Source organism: Solanum verrucosum, unplaced genomic scaffold (assembly GCF_900185275.1).
Source record: "Solanum verrucosum unplaced genomic scaffold, falcon-dt-bn FXZP01000075.1, whole genome shotgun sequence".
In the NCBI taxonomy this organism is placed as follows: Eukaryota; Viridiplantae; Streptophyta; class Magnoliopsida; order Solanales; family Solanaceae; genus Solanum; species Solanum verrucosum.
The window spans coordinates 483,287-502,612 of record NW_026020211.1 but is presented as its reverse complement, the minus strand read 5'-3'; the positions used below and the strand labels follow the sequence as shown (position 1 = coordinate 502,612).

Genomic DNA, 19,326 nt, shown 5'->3' with positions numbered 1-19,326 from the left:
TATTAATGTTAGTTGATGTCAACTTAAATGACACCCTTTTATATTGTAGCCAACTTTTTTTTTTATACAGAAAGCTAGAAAGTAAAAGAAGAAGGTGAGGAGTGCGAAAATGTGTATGAAGAAAGTAATGTGCAGACAAGTATGACGAATTGACGACAAACGTGAGCTACACCATTGCATCATCACAAAGCTTTCTCTTTTTTCAGAACATACCCCATTTCCTCAAAGATAACTATACTATTTTATTCTTCTTTCGAAAATTTCCAAGAAAATTGTCTCTAGCATAAAGAATTACACTTTGAAGAGTCCTGAGTCTTGACGCCAATCACCATTTACTATATTTGTTCTGTATCCTGTTTTCTTCCTTTTGGGTTTTTCACAACCGACTCTTTCTCTCAGTCCAAATCAAGAAAAAATAAAATATTTTAGCATTGTTGTGTATAAAGGAAAAAAGTTCTTTTCTTGATCCATTCATTCATACATACATACATCCCATTTTTCTCTTGTGGGTGTTTATAAAGATTGGATTTTGGGAAGTGGGTGTGTTGTGTTTGTATGTTGTGATAATGGATCTGAGGAGAAAAGGGTATTTGATATTGTTGTTAATTTGGGTTTTGGCTGTGGCAGTGAAGGGAGAAAATGTTGTTTTTAATGTGAAACATAAGTATGGTGGGCGTGGAGGTTCAATATTGAAGGAACTCAAAGCTCATGATAGTCGCCGCCATGGCAGAATGCTTGCAGCCGTTGACTTTGAATTGGGTGGCAATGGCCAACCTACTGATGCAGCGTTAGTTCCCTTTGTTTAATTCTACTTGTTTGTACTGATTCTTGTGTTTTCTTGGGATATTGTATTTAGGGGGCTTTCGTTTTTCATAATTGGTGCAAGTGATTGTAGAAATGAATCAACTTGGTTGACATAAGTGGTCTGCTTTATATGCTCAGAATGGTTAATTTTCCTTTTTGGAATGAGATTGTGTTTTAGTGATGAAAATTCCCATTTCATTGTTGAAGAGGGAACACAAATAGAGTTGTTAGCTATTCACTTGTTAATGTTTCTGCTCTAGTCCTTCGGGAAAAATTATCCCATTTATACATGGTTAGTATTATATTTTTAGGAATATATGGTAGATGGTGAACCCCTTTTGGCCTTTTTGTGTGTTTACTTTTTATATTTCGAATCCTCTTAGTGAAAATGCTGGCTCCGCCATTGGTTCTAGTTATAGGTATATACTTAAGTGAGATGGAGGAATGTTATGGTCTTATGGAGAAACATGTTAGATCATATTTTCTTGATTCTAATTTGTGTTTGGAGAAAGATGCACTCTATCAAATTGTGACCCTCATCCAATCCACAAAAAGGAAAGAAAAGTGTGCTTATTCAGGAGGCAGTGGTGGCGTTGCGTTATTCATGTATGCACATTCTTTCTAGTGAAATTGTAGTCATGTTTTCTTCATAAATAAATCATGCAGGCTCTATTACACTAAACTTACAATCGGGACTCCTTCTAAGGACTATCATGTCCAGGTAGATACTGGAAGTGACATCTTATGGGTGAATTGTGCTGGCTGTATGAGATGTCCTTCAAAAAGCAGTCTTGGGGTATGATCATTCTTTTAGTTTACGCATCTTTTTGCCATCCATGTAAAGAAAATGGATTCCAGTATGTATAATATAATTATTCAGATTGTTGACTTTCTGTTCTTGATCCGTCCTTGTGGTTTCTCATCTATGTTGTTATACTACAGATAGAATTGAAGCTGTATGACTTAAAAGCCTCATCCACTGGGAAAAGTGTTTCTTGCGACCAAGACTTCTGCACTGATATGTTTAATGCTCCCTACTCAGATTGCAGGGTGGGATCACCCTGTGAATATCAGGTTACTTACGGAGATGGCAGCTCAACTTCTGGATACTTTGTTAAGGATTTCATTCATTTTGATCAAGTCTCTGGGGATCTTCAAACCACATCCATGAATGGGTCCATAGCATTTGGGTAATTTTATCCTTGTAATTCAAATCTATTTATGTTAATTGTTGCCAAATGAATTGATGTTAGACTTGGATGACTACCATAGGGGAATATTTTGGTTTTCTTTGGTAACCATTTTTTCACTTCACCAAGTTCTACTACCCTGTCTGAATGTTTTGTTTTCCAAACAATGTTTGGAATCTGGTTTTGGTTAAAATAGATTCTGTTGCAGTTCATTGGGAAAAGAAACAAATTTGTCTCTTTCACCAATTTTAGTTTTAAAAAATAGATTTGCTGTAGTAGCAGCATCTGGCTATTCAAGTAAACGTGAAACCTGTGCAGTTTGCATATTTGTTGAAGTAGATATTTAAATTGCTAATTGAATTGGGATGTTTAATTTCAACCTCTCTTGAGCTGAAGAACCAGGGGAAGGAAATGCTTAGAATAAGAATTATTTAATGTCTCGGTCTTAGTTATGCCATATTAAATAAGTTACCTGCTGAGGAAACGTGTGAGAAGTAGTTGATATGCACATTTGAGTATACAAGTCATTACACTGTCTAGAGCAGAGATATTGACTGCATTGGTGTAGCAGTTTTTGTAGTGGAGTATCATGAATACTCACTAGTTTACAGAGTGAAGAACCAAAAGAAAAAAAAGAAGGGAAAGCTGTTTTCTCCTCACACTGACTCTCTTGTATATTGTTTCCGGTTCCTATGTTAGTTCAGTAAGTGGACTCTTGGATGGGTTCGTGGAACAATTTCAGTATCACAGTCTCTTGATCTATTATATTAGGTGTTTTACACATCATTGGTAAGTCAATACATAAAAAGTTCTGCTGATGACATGTTATATTTGTTTTCTGCAATTCTGTATACTGAGCATGAAAAAGTTTTATATCCAGAATAGATTGTTATAGTGTTAATGTTTAGCTTCTGTAATATTAATTAAAAGTGTTTAGCTTCTGTAATATTTTCCTCCCTTCACTTTTTTTAGCAAGGAATTACTGACAGCGGCACTCATTAATATATCTAATGAAGTAATTTCTTCCTAGCCGATTATTTTCAATGGTTTTGATTCTGTACTGTCTCCTCCAATAACTGTTAATTCTGGTTTTGTCACCATATAGTATGTTGGTTTCTTAGATGTAAATTATGCTACTCGAGCCTGTGATGGAGTACCACTTTTTAGCAAGTAGTTTATCTCTTGATGACATTTATGTAACTTACATGTTTTTGATCCAAGATAGGTGCTCATCTAGACAATCAGGAGAGCTAGGCTCATCTACTCAAGCGGTTGACGGAATAATTGGTTTTGGACAAGCAAACTCATCGCTTATTTCACAGCTAGCTGCATCTGGGAAGGTGAACAAAGTTTTTTCACATTGCCTAGACGGCAGTGATGGTGGCGGCATATTTGCCATTGGACAAGTAGTTCAGCCAAAAGTGAAGTCAACACCACTAGTCCCAAATGAGTAAGTATATTTAGTGCCTTCTCTTCCTCTTCCCTGCTTCCCCCCTAACCACCACCCCTTCCCCCAGAACAAAAAGAAAAAGAAAAAGGAGACTGAAAAATAGGCTATTCACGCAAACATCTGACATGATCCTGAACTAAGATTTGGTATCATCTTATTTGAAGTTGTATATAGTTTCTCCTATTCTGCTCCACTATAAATAAGGAAAATTGCAATCATTGGTCTGTAAATTTGTGCTCCATTCTTCCAGCTTTGCATCCTTTCACATTCTGTTGGTAGGTTTAAACGATTCATATCCTATTGAGCACAATCCATATGCATGCATGCAAGGATTTATGATAGAATATCCATAATGAGTTATGTGAAATATCTCAGAAATCAAAGAACGTATGCTTTCATAGGAAATTTTCATTTGGTCTTGTATGAGGGAAGTAACAAGGAGGGAACTGATGTGGACGTGGGGACTCAACAATCAACCGCCTATTGTTTGAATTTTCCTCATAGACCGCCTATTGTTTTGAATTCCTCCTCTATGAGAAGTAACTCGACCTTAGACCAAGGAGAAAGAGAAGACTCACTAATCACTACCTATACCTCTCTCTCAAGAGGAGTAGCTTGCTTCAACCGGGTCTAGCTTGGATGGGAGTCCGAGCCTGACAGAGTAAGTGGTAGGTGAATTTATAGTAGCTGACCCAGTCTTGGATGCTGTATTAGCGGTTTTAGTGCTCGGTTGAGCAACTTTAATTTAACTGGGGATCTTTTCTTATATGAAATCTTGATCTTGATCTTCAAACTTTGAAGTAAAAAAAACACAGCCATCGATCAAAACTCAAAGGAGATTACATGAGCAGATAACTGATCTATAGCAACCCCCGAGCTAGAATTAGTGTAGATCTAGTCCTGAATAGGGTAGAAACTATTGCTTTAAATGGATTCAAGGGGAAAATGCTTGGAGAAAAGTTTAACATGAAGACTGTTCTCAGTGATGGAAAGAAGTGGCAAAAAATAGAAGTGGGTTAAATTGTATAGCAGTTCAAAGGAAACAAATTGCTATGAAAAGCTATTCATAGTTGTTGAAGGCTCCAGTTGAGAATTCCATAGACCGATTTGAGAACAAATGCAAATATGCTTCTACTGACTTCAAAGTTCAAATTATTTAATTCTATGCAGTCTCTTTAAAAGAAACAGAATTTAGTAAGACTTTGGTTTCTGTGAACAGACGGCAGGAATTCAGGAAATATAGGAAATTACCCAATACATGAAAATATTCTATTAAAGCAGACTTTTAGAGAAAATACTAATTTTATGTTAAGATATCAAGCTAGAGTGTGTACAATATGAACTATATAAGACTCTAAAAGAAACTCCTAAAAGGGTATCATAAGAATCCATTTCTCCTTACCAAAAAAGAAAACAAGTCTCCAAATGATCTTTTTCTTTAAATTTTCATTTCTTTTCCTAGAGTAAATTTAAACTGCCTCATTAATTTAGATGAAAACTAAAGATCGTGGAAATAGGAAGGTGTCACCAGTCCTGGCAACCTCTTATTGCCTCTCTTGTGTGACATATGTATGTTTGGTGTTTAAAATTCTCCTGCCATGAATAGCACCGCCACAAAAGTTGCTATGAGTTCTAGATTTTTCATTTCTTATTGTTGTTTACTGGCATATGATCTTCTCCTTTGCACATCTGCTTCACCCATTGCCCTCACTCCAATTATGTTCTTAAGCATTTCGCGATCTAGATGTGGGACCAAGCTGTCAAGTTTTTGGTTACTCCAATCTCTCGCCTCGCCCTACCCCAAAAATTATCTATTTTGATGGGGGTGGAGGTGAGGGAAGGGTAGGAACATCGATGATTTGCCCACATTACTATCTACTGACAACATTAAAGATGGAAGCTGCCGCGACCAGTTGTTAAGTGATAAGTGCACACATGCAAAGTCCAAAATGTGGTAGCAAATAAACTTGTTTAGAGACCTAAAAAACAGTTAGTTGAGACCTCAAGAGAACGTGGTGATTTCCTTTGGGAAAGGCAGTAGTTCAAATGGTCCAGTCCTTCCTCTGAGACACATTAGTGTTCGACTTACAACATTTCACAGAAGAACTTGAAGTAATTTAAGTCTAAAGTTGGAATCTCGGGCCTTCCTCTGTATTGTATCTTCTTGGTACTAAAAATGACATTAGTTAACTCATCCACAAATAGGAAAAAGAAATTCAAAGTTATTTTGACTACTGGTAGGTGGTGCATATTGTAAACTTCAGTACTTGCATTCATGTTTGATTAACTGTATTGTCATTTTTGCATTGTTATTCTCGTCATTCACTTCTCTTGCTTTTTCTTTTTACTTTTTGTTATACCATCATTTTTTTACTGTTAAATATCAGTATTTGTCTAAACATCAAATTGGCTCCCTCCATTCTCTATTTCTTGACTTTAACTATATCTGTTTTCCACTTTAGGCCACATTATAATGTTGTCATGAAAGGAATTGAGGTTAATGGTGAAGCTCTGAACATCCCAACCACTATATTTGATGCTGGATCCAACAGAGGAACAATTATTGACAGCGGTACAACGTTAGCATATCTTCCTAACAAGGTCTATGATGCTCTCATGAGCAAGGTAGGTTTGGACATTTGAAAACTGCATGTTTGCATGAATACGTCAGTTCCTCCTGCTTGATTCTTCATTCTGTCTGTTACTGTAGTTGATGTCTCGGCAACCAGATCTGACAACTCATCTTGTCGAGGGGACCTTCCACTGCTTTTACTTCAGTAAAAAGTAAGGTTCTTTTTACCCTCTCCACATGAATATCTTAATTCTTTCTGTTAGGTTTGTGATATCTTTTCTCCCTCTATGATCATGTACACTATAACATTGTGCCCTCTCAACTATAGTTCTTTCTTTAGCTTTGAATGCTAATGCTGCATAAAGTGAGTTCACCGACAATAGAATCATTATTCTGCAGTTTTTTTATTTGTTTGATAAGGGTATTCTGCAGGTTTTTTGAGTAGATGCCATTATCTCATTTGACCTTCTCTTAAAATTCTGGTTTCTTGTGATTAGCCGCTTCGCTATCGTATTCCAAACTCTATTTTCATGATGGATGCATGGATGTATTAATGTCTTTAATTCAGTGGTGGTTAGATCATTAATTATTAATAATAATAATAATGCTCTGTAACCCATTCTTATTTTAATCCAGTTCTCCAGATATTAATTGTTGTAATTCAGTTAGTTGCTATAAATAACTTTTAATCTTCATCTCTTTCAACTACTCTTCCTCTGGTGGCGCAGGATTGATGATGGTTTCCCAGTTGTAACCTTTCAGTTTGCTAATTCTCTGTCTTTGAAAGTTTATCCCCATGATTATCTTTTCTCGGTTAATGTAAGTAATCTGGCTTTGCTGAATTTCTCCTACTATTTCTTCATTTAATCAGATAAGATTTTCTAGTTTACCCAGAAAACCTTCCTTTTCCCTGTTAACATATATTGTATCCTTTGACTGCTGTGGCAGTTACTTGTTTTTTCAAGTCATAATCTTGTTGGAATTCAGTAACCAGTAGAGACATTATCTTTGTTGGAATTCACGAATTTCTCCCATAAGTGATTGATCTTCAATGTCTTCTTATCTTAGATTTGTTCCTAGCATTCGTGAGCTGTTTGATTTGCCTGGTGATGTTTATACTATGTTGTTGACATTGGAAATGTTGGCATGAGTTTATCTAATTTCCATGAATTTTTACCATTAAATTCATTCAGTTGTTATAAATTATGTGTAGTCCAATGCAAACAACAGGGTACTAAAAGATGGGTCAACATGGCAGAGACCTTTGTTGTAAGGTGCATGGGAGGAGAAAGCAACTGGATGCACTTGCATTGCAGTTTGAATAACATGACTTACAAACCCCTTTGCTTCATAATTTTGCAGGACAACGAGTGGTGTATCGGTTGGCAGGACAGTGGAATGCAGACAAAGGATGGAAAGGAAATAACTCTGTTAGGAGGTATTGTTTGACCAGTAACAGTATATGAAAGTAAATCAGCCTACTTTCCCAAATAAAAAAAAGTAAATCAGTTTGATGGTGAACTACATTTCAGAATTATACCTAATTTTATGAAAATTACATTTTGCTCAACTAGTGTCAATTTTCAGTTTAGTGTTAGTTCCTGCAAGTGCGAGACAAGACAGTGTAGTGGCATTTTGACCTATTGTTAGTTAAGCTTGTTGCCATCCTAAGATACTAGAGATGACTAAATGGATGCAGCATTTTCATACAGTTGACAGCATTTTCATTGATTGGTTTATTGATATTTTGATGCAGATCTTGTGTTATCCAACAAGCTGGTTCTTTATGATCTTGAAAACCAGAGTATTGGCTGGACTGAATATAACTGTGAGTTTAGCCTTACCATTTAATTCAAGGATTTAATAGTTACTCATTAACTTATTTATAAGTCAGTTGTGTAGAAATTGTTCTCCTTATTGAAATAGTACCAATTGTTCTCTTCTTCAGACATATGATGGATTTTACGTTTGACCTTTATAGCTCTGGGTTCTTTATATTACCTTGTTAGGGGAACTTTTTGAGTGACACATACAGAGTTCTTCTTGCATTTAAGTAATTAAGTTGATGGAATCAGATCATGTGAGTCTCCAGAAATAATTGACCTATGATAGTCAGCTGTTGTCTTGGAAAAAATTGAAGAAATGGACCAATTCAACTTATTGAATTATGTGACCATCTCATCTAAAATATTGCGTATAACGCTCAACTACTTACTAGCCTTCATGGACACCCGCACCCGTATTGGATACCCGCACAGTTAAATTGAGAGACAACTGTGAACTTACATCACTAATTTAATTACTTTAAAACACTCCATTACAGAGTGTGGATTCTTGTTGTCTTGAGCTGTACATTTTACCAAAGTGAACCAAACTTCTATGGTTTGTTTCTGTTTTTGTTAAAACCATATGGTATCCGGAATCCACTGGTCCGGTTAATCCAGATTTTGCGCCATGTATGACCCATTTTAAGGGGGAGCTCTCCTCGGGGGTTTATCCATTCTCATGGATCATGTCCAAAATTTCTGGTTAAGGGTGGAGAGACCCATCCATCGCACGACACCCCAATGGTATGATTCAGTAGGGTCTTGGTTAATAATTATGTTTCCTTGTTGGAAATGTCTATGAGAGAATGTTGACTTTTGAGGAAATAGATAAAGAAGAGTTGATATGAAATTTCATGCTTTGAATTTTTACATGATACATCACAAGTTGTTTCATGTCCATCCCATAATTTTCTACACCTTATCTTGATGCCTCAATTAAGCTTTTAATATAAACCACAGGAAATTATTTTGTATAAAATTATGGTGAAGGTATATCTGCCACATGCAGCAGGATTTCTCATGTCACTCGTAGTAACTTCACATTTGCAAAGACCTTAATTCATTCCTTCATTCAGTAGTGCACCACTTATCTGGGCATACTTAAACCTTTAGTGCTTTGACAAGCACCCAATACTAAGTGATTCTGGTGTTTCCTTATTTTATTTACATGTTATACACTGTAAGATTTGTGTTTTCATGAGGATTCACATGCATGTTAAATGCCTGTTAATGGCTTTATTTATAAGTTTTTTTTCTATTATTATTATATAGTAGTTATATAAACTAGCTATATGATTAGGTTTCCCTTTTCTTTGGCCAATTAGAGATATATTTATGGAGGCTAACTTTTGAGGAAAAAGATTTAGAGAATGGATGTTGTATGTGTTGAAGATGCATGACTAACTATTATTAAAACTTAAGTGGTTAGAGAGAGCATGTCTTTAATTATTTTATCATATTATATCCCAGTATGCTCCATCACGTGTGGGCTTGATTCTTTATCATGGGCCAAGCACGTGATTCTCTTTTTCGATAATGAGTGGCAGTGAAACTCGAAATCAGAACTTCTTCCTCATGTGTAGACTATCTTTAGCAATATGATAAAAAATCTTCTGTTTTCAGCACGTTGTCCATACTTTTACTGGAAGACTTGCATTAAAGATGGGACGTATTCTTAACAGTGTTCTTTTTTGTTTAATTGTTATATGTCAGGCTCTTCGAGCATCAAAGTCAGAGATGGAACTTCTGGGAAGGTGTATACTGTAGGTGCTCACAATATTTCATTAGCTTCTACGTTGAATTCAAGAATGGTTTTTACGTTCTTCATATTAGTAATCTCCCTCCTATGCAATTTGTTGAAGTGAGATACCAGACAAAAAACTGTACAGGGAGTCATTGTTGTACCATAACATTCCGCAATTCGATGATTCTTAGGAATTACAAGTCTTATACCTCATCAACATGATTCTTGACATTCTACACAAAATACAAACAACACTGGTTTGATGTAACAGAAGTTCTGCAGTTTCTCTTCTGTTCTAACACACAGGGACTGACCTCTCGTAGGTGCTGTTGGTCTAAGTATTCCTTTCTTATTCTGTTTCATTTTGTTTCCCTGCCTGTTCTCTTGGGCCATGTGATAGAAGATGCTGATAGTGAAGAGATGCAAGCAAATGCTTGATAGGATAGTTTTTTTTTTTAGATGTTATTCATGAGTATTTTCAATATTAATGTAAATCAATTGGTGTTTTATTGTTTTGTTTTTATGAGGATGTCATGTTAATGTATTTTCTAATTTATGAGTGCTAGATAAAAAGTGTTTCAGCCTCAGGCTGCATTTGCAAGCAGAGTGAACATTGTGTATGAGTGTTTATGTTATATATCCCTCTCTTTCGTCCTGTTGATTTTTTTCATAAAAATATATAACAATTTACTTTCAGGAACAAATATTAGATTGAATATATTCCAACATAATACTGATCACTAAAGAGTATGATGACACAATTGGAGGAGAAAGGAGTTTTTTTTTTAGTTTCCCACCCGGTCTCCAAAGTCTATATCAGAGTCCCGACTAAATTTGGATCGTGCAGTACAAGTCTCATTTGGATGTGACACTTCCAATATGATTTTCTCTATATTCAGGACTCAGAATTGAGATCGATGGCTAAGGATGAAACAGTCTCACCACTGCACCACAACTTATATGGTACCAAAAGAGGAGGTACACATACCAAAAAAAGGACTTGGCAAATCAAAATATTATTAGAGAAGGGATTGCATAGGCTCAGGGGATTTTGTTTGTAATAAACAGAGGCTAGAGGAGTAATTAGTATTCAATTAGTTTTTTATTTTGACCATATATTCAGACATACAATCTTTAAAATCTTTGAAAAATATTTTACATAAATAAAAACTACATAATAAATTAACAATTTAAAAAGCATACTAATAAATCACGATCAAAGATTTTTTTGTTTGACTCTAGAAATTCAAACTATGTTACATAATCTTTTGTTTGAGTTGTATTAAGGGGAAGGAAATAAAATTTGAAGTGATATATATTCCCCAAAGTATGTATATGTATCAATATAGAAACATGAATTTAATAATTACAATTATACAAATGTTATATCAACTTAAAATTATGAGTCTCATAAAGTTGTCCTCAAGAACTGTACGACAAAATATATAACTGCCAGCAGCAATGCAATTTGGTAAAAATCTCTCTGGAAGCTGTCATCCCTTTGAAAGAACTGCATCCTCATACAAGTACACAATTTTTGTCTGATCAAATTTTGCAAAATTTTCTTCATATATAAACATAATCTCCAAACTTATAACTCCCTATGAATGTACTTTTTTTTTTTTGGTCACAATTTATGAGGTGATATTTGACTGCAAACGCATATAGTTTAAGAGAAAAAATATTTTTAGAATTAGTAGTTTAAATCAAATTATAGACATTTGTATGTTATAAATAAGGCCGTCCATAAACGTGCCATTTAACTAGGCTTCATCTGAAATCTATAATCTCCAATTTTGGATGTGCACAAGCAGACACTTAAACTTGTATAGAGTTGAACAAGTATACACACACGTCAAACTTGGCGTCCTACGTGGCAATTCACATCCTATACGACATCCTACTTGTATTATGCCATGTAGGACGCATCACTACATCAAAAATGATCTTTAACAGTAGTTAATTAACGGCAATAGCTTAATTGCACTAAATATGTACTTTTAGCGGCAATTAACACTCTTTATATATGTCCCTAAAGCCTTTAGCGACTGGATTCAATATCAATTAACTAATGCCGGTAAAGGCTTTAACACTCTTTTTTAATGTGTATATTTATTGCCGCTAAAAGGTTTTTTGTTGTAGTGCATGTGTATACTTGTTCAACTTTATACAAGTTTAATTATCTACTTGTGCGCATCCAAAATTGGAGGGCATTAGATGTGAATCGAGGCCAAGTTAAAGACTTATTTATGTATTATGCACTAAATAATCAAAACGAAAAAGGGTAAAAAAATGTCCTTAGCTATGTGAAATTGAACAAAAGTGCAGTCGATCAATTAATGGTTTGATCTAAAAATGACTCCGCCATCAATAGTTTGGTCCAAAAATATTACTATCCACCTCTTGACCTACCTTGCCCTATTGCAATCTAAGAATTAGGACAATAAAAGTAGCATAATTTCAAGATTTGAGACTTTATAAAGAAGAAATACCTTTGCTGGATCACCATAAGGGTCAGGATAAACATCCATGTTTTTATTCTCTTTAGCAGATTTAGAACTCAAGTCTTTCACAAAATCAGCAACATCTTTTCCAGCTTCAACAGTAGCAAATAGTCGTCGCGATGCCCAGAAATAAGCTTGAGCAATGATGGATGATCCTGATAAATCCCATTGCTCTTCATGCTCAACTACTTGTCCACTGATTTGATTTAAAGTGAATCTTGAATTTACTTTGATGATCAAATCCCCTCCTATGCTAGCAATCAATGACTTTGCTTTTCCTTTTATTGTCCACTTAATATTCAACACACTTGTTGATAACATCACCATTTCTTGCACACTCTGCATAGCAATACAATACAATGTTACTGAATGCTATAGACTCCCCATGAGCGAAAGGTGCAACGACTTAAGTTCAGGTCAGAGACTTAGCTACATAATCAGAGTGTCATTTGAAAGCTAATACTTGCAAATCATGATGACTATATATACAATACAATGTTACTGAATGCTATAGACTACTCCTGATGAGAGAAAGGTGCAACGACCTAAGTTCATGTCAGGGGCTTAGCTACAGAATCAGAGTGTCATTTGAAAGCTAATAATTGCAAATCATGATGACGATATATAAAATACAATGTTACAGAATGCTATAGACTACTCCTGATGAGAGAAAGGTGCAACGACCTAAGTTCAAGTCTGGGGCTTAGCTACATAATCAGAGTGTCTTGCGGAAGCTAATAATGGCAAATCATGATGACAATATATCAGATGACAAAGAAAACTATACTAAAACAATCATAATATGTTGCATATCAATGTCCTTGTTTATATATATATATATAAAACTTGTAGAAATGAAAGAGATGTTAAAATGTTACCGTTTTAGGATTCTGCAGTGCATCAGTTATCCATAATGGTCTCTTGTACTTGTCTCGTCCAGTAAAACTTCTCACTGGATCCTGCATTTCATTGTGTGACAGTACATTATATTTATATATATGAAACAACTTGAGGGGTCACAGATTAGAGTAGAAGATTCGTAGATAGTTGAACTTTGACTTGTATTTTGGTGGGAGCATTGTGTTTGTAGTAGTAGAATTAGTCATGTACATGTATTTTATTTTTAGTTACCACATCATTATTTCATTGTATTTCGTCATCTTTTCTCTGGATGCTCTGTACTGCTCCCCTAATTAAATGTCATGTTTTCCCTACTATTGTATTCCTTTTTTTCATAAATACTTTGATTTGTTGCACTTGAGACTGAAATCTTTTGAAAACAACCTCTCTACCTCCCCAAGATAGGGACTATAAGGTTTGCGTATATTTTACCCTTCTTAGATAGGGACTTATGAGATTACACTGCGTGGGTGTGTTGTTGAGAGAGAGAGAGAGAGAGAGAGAGAGTTAGATGCAATCATCACTCAATAATAACTGAAATTCCATTATTTTACACAAGTTATTTGCTTTGTTTGTCAATGTCTTATCTAATTAGTTATGAACTTATATACACTGACAACGTAAAACATGTTAAGTTATTGTTCGTTTAAAGGCGTGACACCATTATGAGTATCTCAACATATATACACACGTACCTTATACTTGACAGAGACAGCAAAGGTACCGAGGGCACGATTGCCTTCACGTAGTTCGAGAATATCTCGAACAAGCTGCCTTGCAGTAGCTTCCACAGAAGGGCTACTAATGCATTCAAATTCATCGCATAATTCCCCAAAATCCATTCCATCTACCAGCTTATCTGCTATTGCATCTTCAGTTGCTAACTCTGTTCTATTCGAATCATTGATAACTGCCACACACACACATTCAACAAAACATTAGAGGATGTCGGTTCAACTAAATTCAGTATTTCTTTTAAAAAAAAATTGATAATAATTTTAAAAACTTTAAACTTGTCATTTTACCTCGGAATGAAAATCGATGAGGTTGATGAATGGAAATAGACTTGCCATTGATATTGTTAGTAGTGTAATTGATGAAAGGAGGAGGAGGAGGAGGAGGAAGAAGAAGAGAAGAAATGGTCATATTGTTTGTTTCCTCATGATTACTAATTAGGTTGATTCTCTTTCACTCCTAATGGGATAAGGTGTGATTTTGTTTATGTGGTGGTTTTTGAGTTTCATTTTTAGATGGGAACACTTCATTATCTTTACAAATCTCTTCAATTTGCTACAACCTTCCACATTTCCTAATAAATATTCCATTCTTTTCACTCTAATTTAAAATTGCAACAACCTAGTGATCACGGGTGGGTGGGTTCGATTGAAATTGAACAAGTTGAAATGGATTGAGTTAATAAATAGATTGGGCTAAACTCAGCCTAAAAGATACTTGGATTAGTATGAGTTGAATCGAAATGGACTGAGTCATGTCCTGCTCAATTTGATCTAATATTTTTTGAATGGTCCACTTGATCTGCCCGGAGACTCGGGAATCGAGCCGCGACCCAGCACTAAAGACCTGAGATTCGTGACTCGACCTGCCACTGCTAAAAAAAATACCAAAAACTTATCTTAAGAGGTTGATTTTTATACTCTTTTAAATTTTTATATTTTCACAAAAAAAGGATCTCCCAAGGCCACATTTGAAAAAAAAAGGTAAATAAAGAAAAAATATATATTAAAAAATTAAAAACCGACCTTCAAAGGTCAATATTTACATCTTTTATTTGAAAATAAATAAAAAACTCGGGAGGTTAGTTCTTGCATTTTTAAATGAGAATTTTACACAAATCCCATGGTGTTAAGAGCTAATTACATCTTATCTCTACTCTTTTTTTCAAATAACAAAAATCCCTCAAATTTGATGGAATCCGGATACATCCCAAAATGTCCCGATACATCCCTCAATTGTCCCGATACATCGCATCTCAATTTCGAATTCATCACTCAAATGGTATTTTTTGTATTATTTCAAACTAAATAAATTACTTGTGTTTCACAAGGGATTGAACTATTTTATTAAGCTTACATATGATCATTCGGTAATATTCGTAATTTCAATACATACACTACATTGTCAAGAACATTTTATCTTAAGGCAAAACGTTCCTCCAAAATCTTAAAGTGCTATATTTTTTTAATTTACATTTTTGTTATACAAAAATTATGAGTCATAGAGAGATTTAAGTATAAGAAAGAAGTCTAAGAAAATCTCCATGGAAATAGTTGGTCAGAAGTAACAAAAGTTTCTAAATTCCAAGAAGTTATAAAGAACAACAACAAACGTTAAAGTAGAGACCAAAAAGCCTTGAATAACAATACTCCCAAGTAAAATGGAACATCACGTCCATGCAAGAACATAATTAACTAAATTCACATGGAGGACATTCGGCTCCTTTCTTATAAACCTTCATCAATTTCTTTTTTATTATAGTATGTCGTATCATGTATATGTTAAAAATGACCATAAAATTGTTAGTATCATCAAAAGTATTTCCTCATTGTCTCAGAATAGTCATTACTATTGCATATGTTTCATATCACCGGTCCCAACTTATTTGGAATTGAATCATAGTTATTGTTATGGTTATAGTATGTAGTTACAAAGAATTAATGCAATGATCAACCAAACAGTAAGTGACATCTCAATGGAATTGTTCACAACTGGATATTCTAAATCAAAATTTTGATACATAACATATTAAAACCTCACAACATAATTTTGTGATCACTTGAACTCATAAATATCAACAAATAATAACAAAGATGACCTTACTTTCCTAATAATCAAGAAGAAAAAGGCATGTTGCTTAAAATATTTTTCAAAAAGATAGTCTGTCGGGTTGTATCAAAGTTTACAGTTCACAAATATAATTGAAAGAAGCCAAAAGAAAGAGTTATTACTACAACAAAAATGATCTTTAAGGACAATTAATATCTTAATACCGCTAAATATGTATTTTCAGAGGCAATTAGTACTCTCTATAAATGTCCCAAAAGTCTATAGCAACATTGAATCTAATGATAATTAATTAATATCGGTAAAGGCTCTAGCACTCTTCGTTAATGTGCATATTTATTGCCGATAAAAATTATTTTTGATATAGTGTATTTTGGGCATCTATTTGTTTCAAGAAAACTTGATCTCTTATTATGCCCAAAAAGAAGAGAGGAAGAAATATGACAAATTAGTCAACTTGCGATAAAAGAAGTGGACTAATTGTCTCTACTAATATTCTAGGAAGAGTGCAATGACATACAAAATGTGTGTACCTCAGATAAAACAATCAAAATAACATACTAATTGTGGCAAGCAAGAGAGCAATTGGTTTGATTCTTTTAACTAACTTCATCATTGGGTCCGTATTAGTGATCACATATTTGTTGTTGTGTCTTATCAAATATAGCACACCCCACAAGAAATTTTTCCAAAAAGTATAAGAAGAAACTTGTAGAAAGGGACAAAAGAGGAGATCAATTGTCAATCATCCTTACTGGAATTCTTAACAGAGCTAAAAAAAAGTCACCAAAATAGCAAAAAGAAATTGCAATAGTTACATGATTCAATATGACTTACAGTAAAAGAATAAGCTTCATGAAATAGGAGGAAGAAAAATTTGAGGAATGAAACACACTTCATAAGAAGCTTAATTAATATATTTGAATTCAAATTTCTTATAGCGGAAAAAAAACCTATAAATAATAGCGGCAGAAAAAAACCCTATAAATAATAGTGACAGAAATAGAAGTTTTGCTTACTAAAGAACCCAATGTAATGAATTCAACCATTCTAGCAGCGTTATGAGTTGTGTATTGAGAGGAGCAAGGGTAGTAATGTCGCATTGCAATTGAAATCAATTTTCTTTGTTATGAAGAAACCTATAGAAAGGGACAAAAGGGAAGATCAATTTTCAATCATACTTGCTGGAATTTTTAATAGAGTTAAAAAAAAAGACACCAAAATAGCAAAAAGAAATTGTTATAGTTACATGAATCACTATGACTTACAGTAAAAGATTAAGTTTCATGAAATAGAGGAAGAAAAATTTGAGGAATTAAACACACTTCATAAGAAGCTTAATTGATGTATTTGAATTCGACTCCCCTATAGTGGAAAAAAACCTACAAATAATAGTGACAGAAATATAAGTTTTGTTTACTAGAGAACCAAATGTAATGAATTCAATCATTCCAGCAGCGTTATGAGTTGTGGGCTGAGAGGTGCAAGAGTAGTAATGTCACATTGCAATTGAAATCAATTTTCTTTGTTTATTCTTTCTTCTTTTGGTGCCTTGGAATTAAGTGTTCGATTTTAAAAGGCGTGAATGAAAAATGAAGAGCTGTGACTTTTGTGAAAAGTTGTGACTTTTGTGAAGAGTTCTCACTTTTCTAAAGAGTTGTGAGTTGTGACTTTTGCAAAGAGTTCTGACTTTTATGAAGAGTTCTGACTTTTCTAAAGTGTTGTGACTTTTATGAAGAGTTCTGACTTTTCTAAAGAGTAGTGACTTTTCCATAAGGCTGTGACTTTTAAGAAGGGTTGATTAATAAGAATCCTGATCTGTGAGGACGCCACATAGGCGGGTCGACTGTTGTAATTAGGCGCAACATTTATGAAGAGCGGCAAGAGTGGTAAAACAATGAACGGGAGAAGCGGTTGTTGAAGGCTGAAGCAGCGTTCCTATTGCAGAGGGGAATGACAGTTTTGGAAATAAATAAATAAAAAGAGGATCCTTGCTTCTATTGGCGCCACATCACCGGGTTGAGGGTTCTCATATATATATATATATATATATAATGGTAGAAAATTTTAGAGAATATGGTAAAATAAGTTGTGTAGTTAGGTAATTTTTCTTTTTTTTTGGATTATTAAAGAAACTGACCTCCAAAAGTCAATTTGTGTTTTTTTATTTATTAAAGAAACCAATCTTTGAAAGTCGATTTGCATTTTCCCAATTTTTGGCGCTACAAACAACTTCCAACCCTAACTTGAAATTTAAGCCCCAAATTTGATTCGAAATTCATGATTTGAGCACCGACCCTTACCTAGGACCTAAGTTGACTCCCGATTCTAACTCAAGATCTGAAACATAGCCTGATTCAGAACTTATGACCTGAGACTTGAGACCTGATCCTGACCTAGGACTCGAGACTCGACCTGACCTTGGCCTGGGATCTGAGCCTCAATTCTAACCAAGGACTCGATCCCCTACCCTAACTCGAAACCCAAGAACCAATCCTAACTTGGGACCCTATCCTAATCGAGACCACAGATCTGAGACACGAGACCTAGGTCTCGAGCTCTGACTCATACAAAAATCAAACTAAATCACAAGAAGTTAATACAAATTAAAGTAAATCTTAAATATGGGGTAGAATTGGGCTAAATTGAAGATCACTTAAAATGGATTATGTTGGGTTGAGCTAAAATCAGCCTAATATGAAATTATCTTATACCCAATTCATAAAAATTTTGGACGAATTGAGGGGACCATCAACTTTTGGGTCTTGACACCCTTATCAAGGACCATATTTTATATTCAGTCGCTAAATCTTAGTCCCTAATAACCCTTTTTCTTGTAGTCTTTTAAAGATGAGGACACAGATTCTTTTAAAGGATTGCTACTCTTTGCATAAGCACCCATTTCTAAATCCACTGAAATTTCGAAAAAAAAAAACAATCGAAGAATTAAATTAGTTTGATTGGTATGATTTTTCAATATTTATGCCCATCCCTATCCCTATTTTTGTGTGTTAGACTGCATAAGGAATCACAAGTCCCTAAAAAAAATTCAACGTGGAGGGATTGCTTTTGAGGGTGTGATATCATAATAGTTGACTTGCTAATTATTCTCTGTTTCATTTAGGAAAAATAATATGACATTGATTCTTGACTTTTGGTTCATGCAACTCTGTAAAGGCGGACCTAGGGTAGGTTTAACTGAATTCATAGCTTTTGGCTCGAACTATACATGTATATTTACAATTGACATAATATAAAAACGTGTCCTTTAATTTGGCTTCAGTTGACATTTATGCCCTCCAAGTTTTGGTGTGCGTTGTGCATAAGTAAACACTTAAACTCGTATAAATTAAACAAGTAAACACATGTATCCTATGTGACATAACACACATAGACCACCACGTAGGACGCAAATTACCATGTAGAACGCTATGTAGGACGCATATGTCTACATGTTCAACTTTATACAAGTTTAATGACTTGCTTGTGCACATTCAAAATTGGAGGGCGTAGATGTCAGCTGAGGCTAAGTAA

General features: G+C 34.5%; 3 protein-coding genes across 3 annotated transcripts in view; 1 reads left to right on the top strand and 2 right to left on the bottom strand.

Annotated features, from left to right (window-relative positions):
• LOC125830524 (uncharacterized) overlaps positions 1–19,326 on the bottom strand; it is a 338,210-nt gene that overhangs the window by 235,350 nt on the left and 83,534 nt on the right. The gene's annotated exons all lie outside the window — the stretch shown is intronic.
• On the top strand, positions 106–9,786 carry LOC125830515 (aspartic proteinase 36). Its single transcript, XM_049509704.1, has 10 exons — positions 106–787; positions 1,471–1,600; positions 1,747–1,994; positions 3,220–3,444; positions 5,907–6,069; positions 6,155–6,228; positions 6,745–6,835; positions 7,379–7,454; positions 7,773–7,844; positions 9,556–9,786. The coding sequence occupies exons 1-10, from the start codon at positions 567–569 to the stop codon at positions 9,705–9,707; spliced, it is 1,452 nt and encodes a 483-aa protein (XP_049365661.1). The 5' UTR covers positions 106–566; the 3' UTR covers positions 9,708–9,786.
• On the bottom strand, positions 10,980–14,234 carry LOC125830521 (uncharacterized). The gene is made up of 5 exons (XM_049509710.1): positions 14,016–14,234; positions 13,686–13,900; positions 12,969–13,049; positions 12,079–12,429; positions 10,980–11,096 (listed from the first exon to the last, which is right to left on the bottom strand). Exons 1-5 carry the CDS (start codon positions 14,134–14,136, stop codon positions 10,995–10,997), a joined length of 870 nt encoding a protein of 289 aa, XP_049365667.1. The 5' UTR covers positions 14,137–14,234; the 3' UTR covers positions 10,980–10,994.

Coding starts and splice junctions, on each gene's coding strand:
- LOC125830515 (XM_049509704.1), top strand. CDS start 567: ATGGATCTGAGGAGAAAAGGGTATTTGATATTGTTGTTAATTTGGGTT. Junction 1,601..1,746: donor CTTCAAAAAGCAGTCTTGGG/GTATGATCATTC, acceptor GTTATACTACAG/ATAGAATTGAAGCTGTATGA. Junction 7,455..7,772: donor GGAAATAACTCTGTTAGGAG/GTATTGTTTGAC, acceptor ATTTTGATGCAG/ATCTTGTGTTATCCAACAAG.
- LOC125830521 (XM_049509710.1), bottom strand. CDS start 14,136: ATGACCATTTCTTCTCTTCTTCTTCCTCCTCCTCCTCCTCCTCCTTTC. Junction 13,050..13,685: donor CTGTCTCTGTCAAGTATAAG/GTACGTGTGTAT, acceptor AATGAAATGCAG/GATCCAGTGAGAAGTTTTAC. Junction 11,097..12,078: donor CTTATGGTGATCCAGCAAAG/GTATTTCTTCTT, acceptor ATGAGGATGCAG/TTCTTTCAAAGGGATGACAG.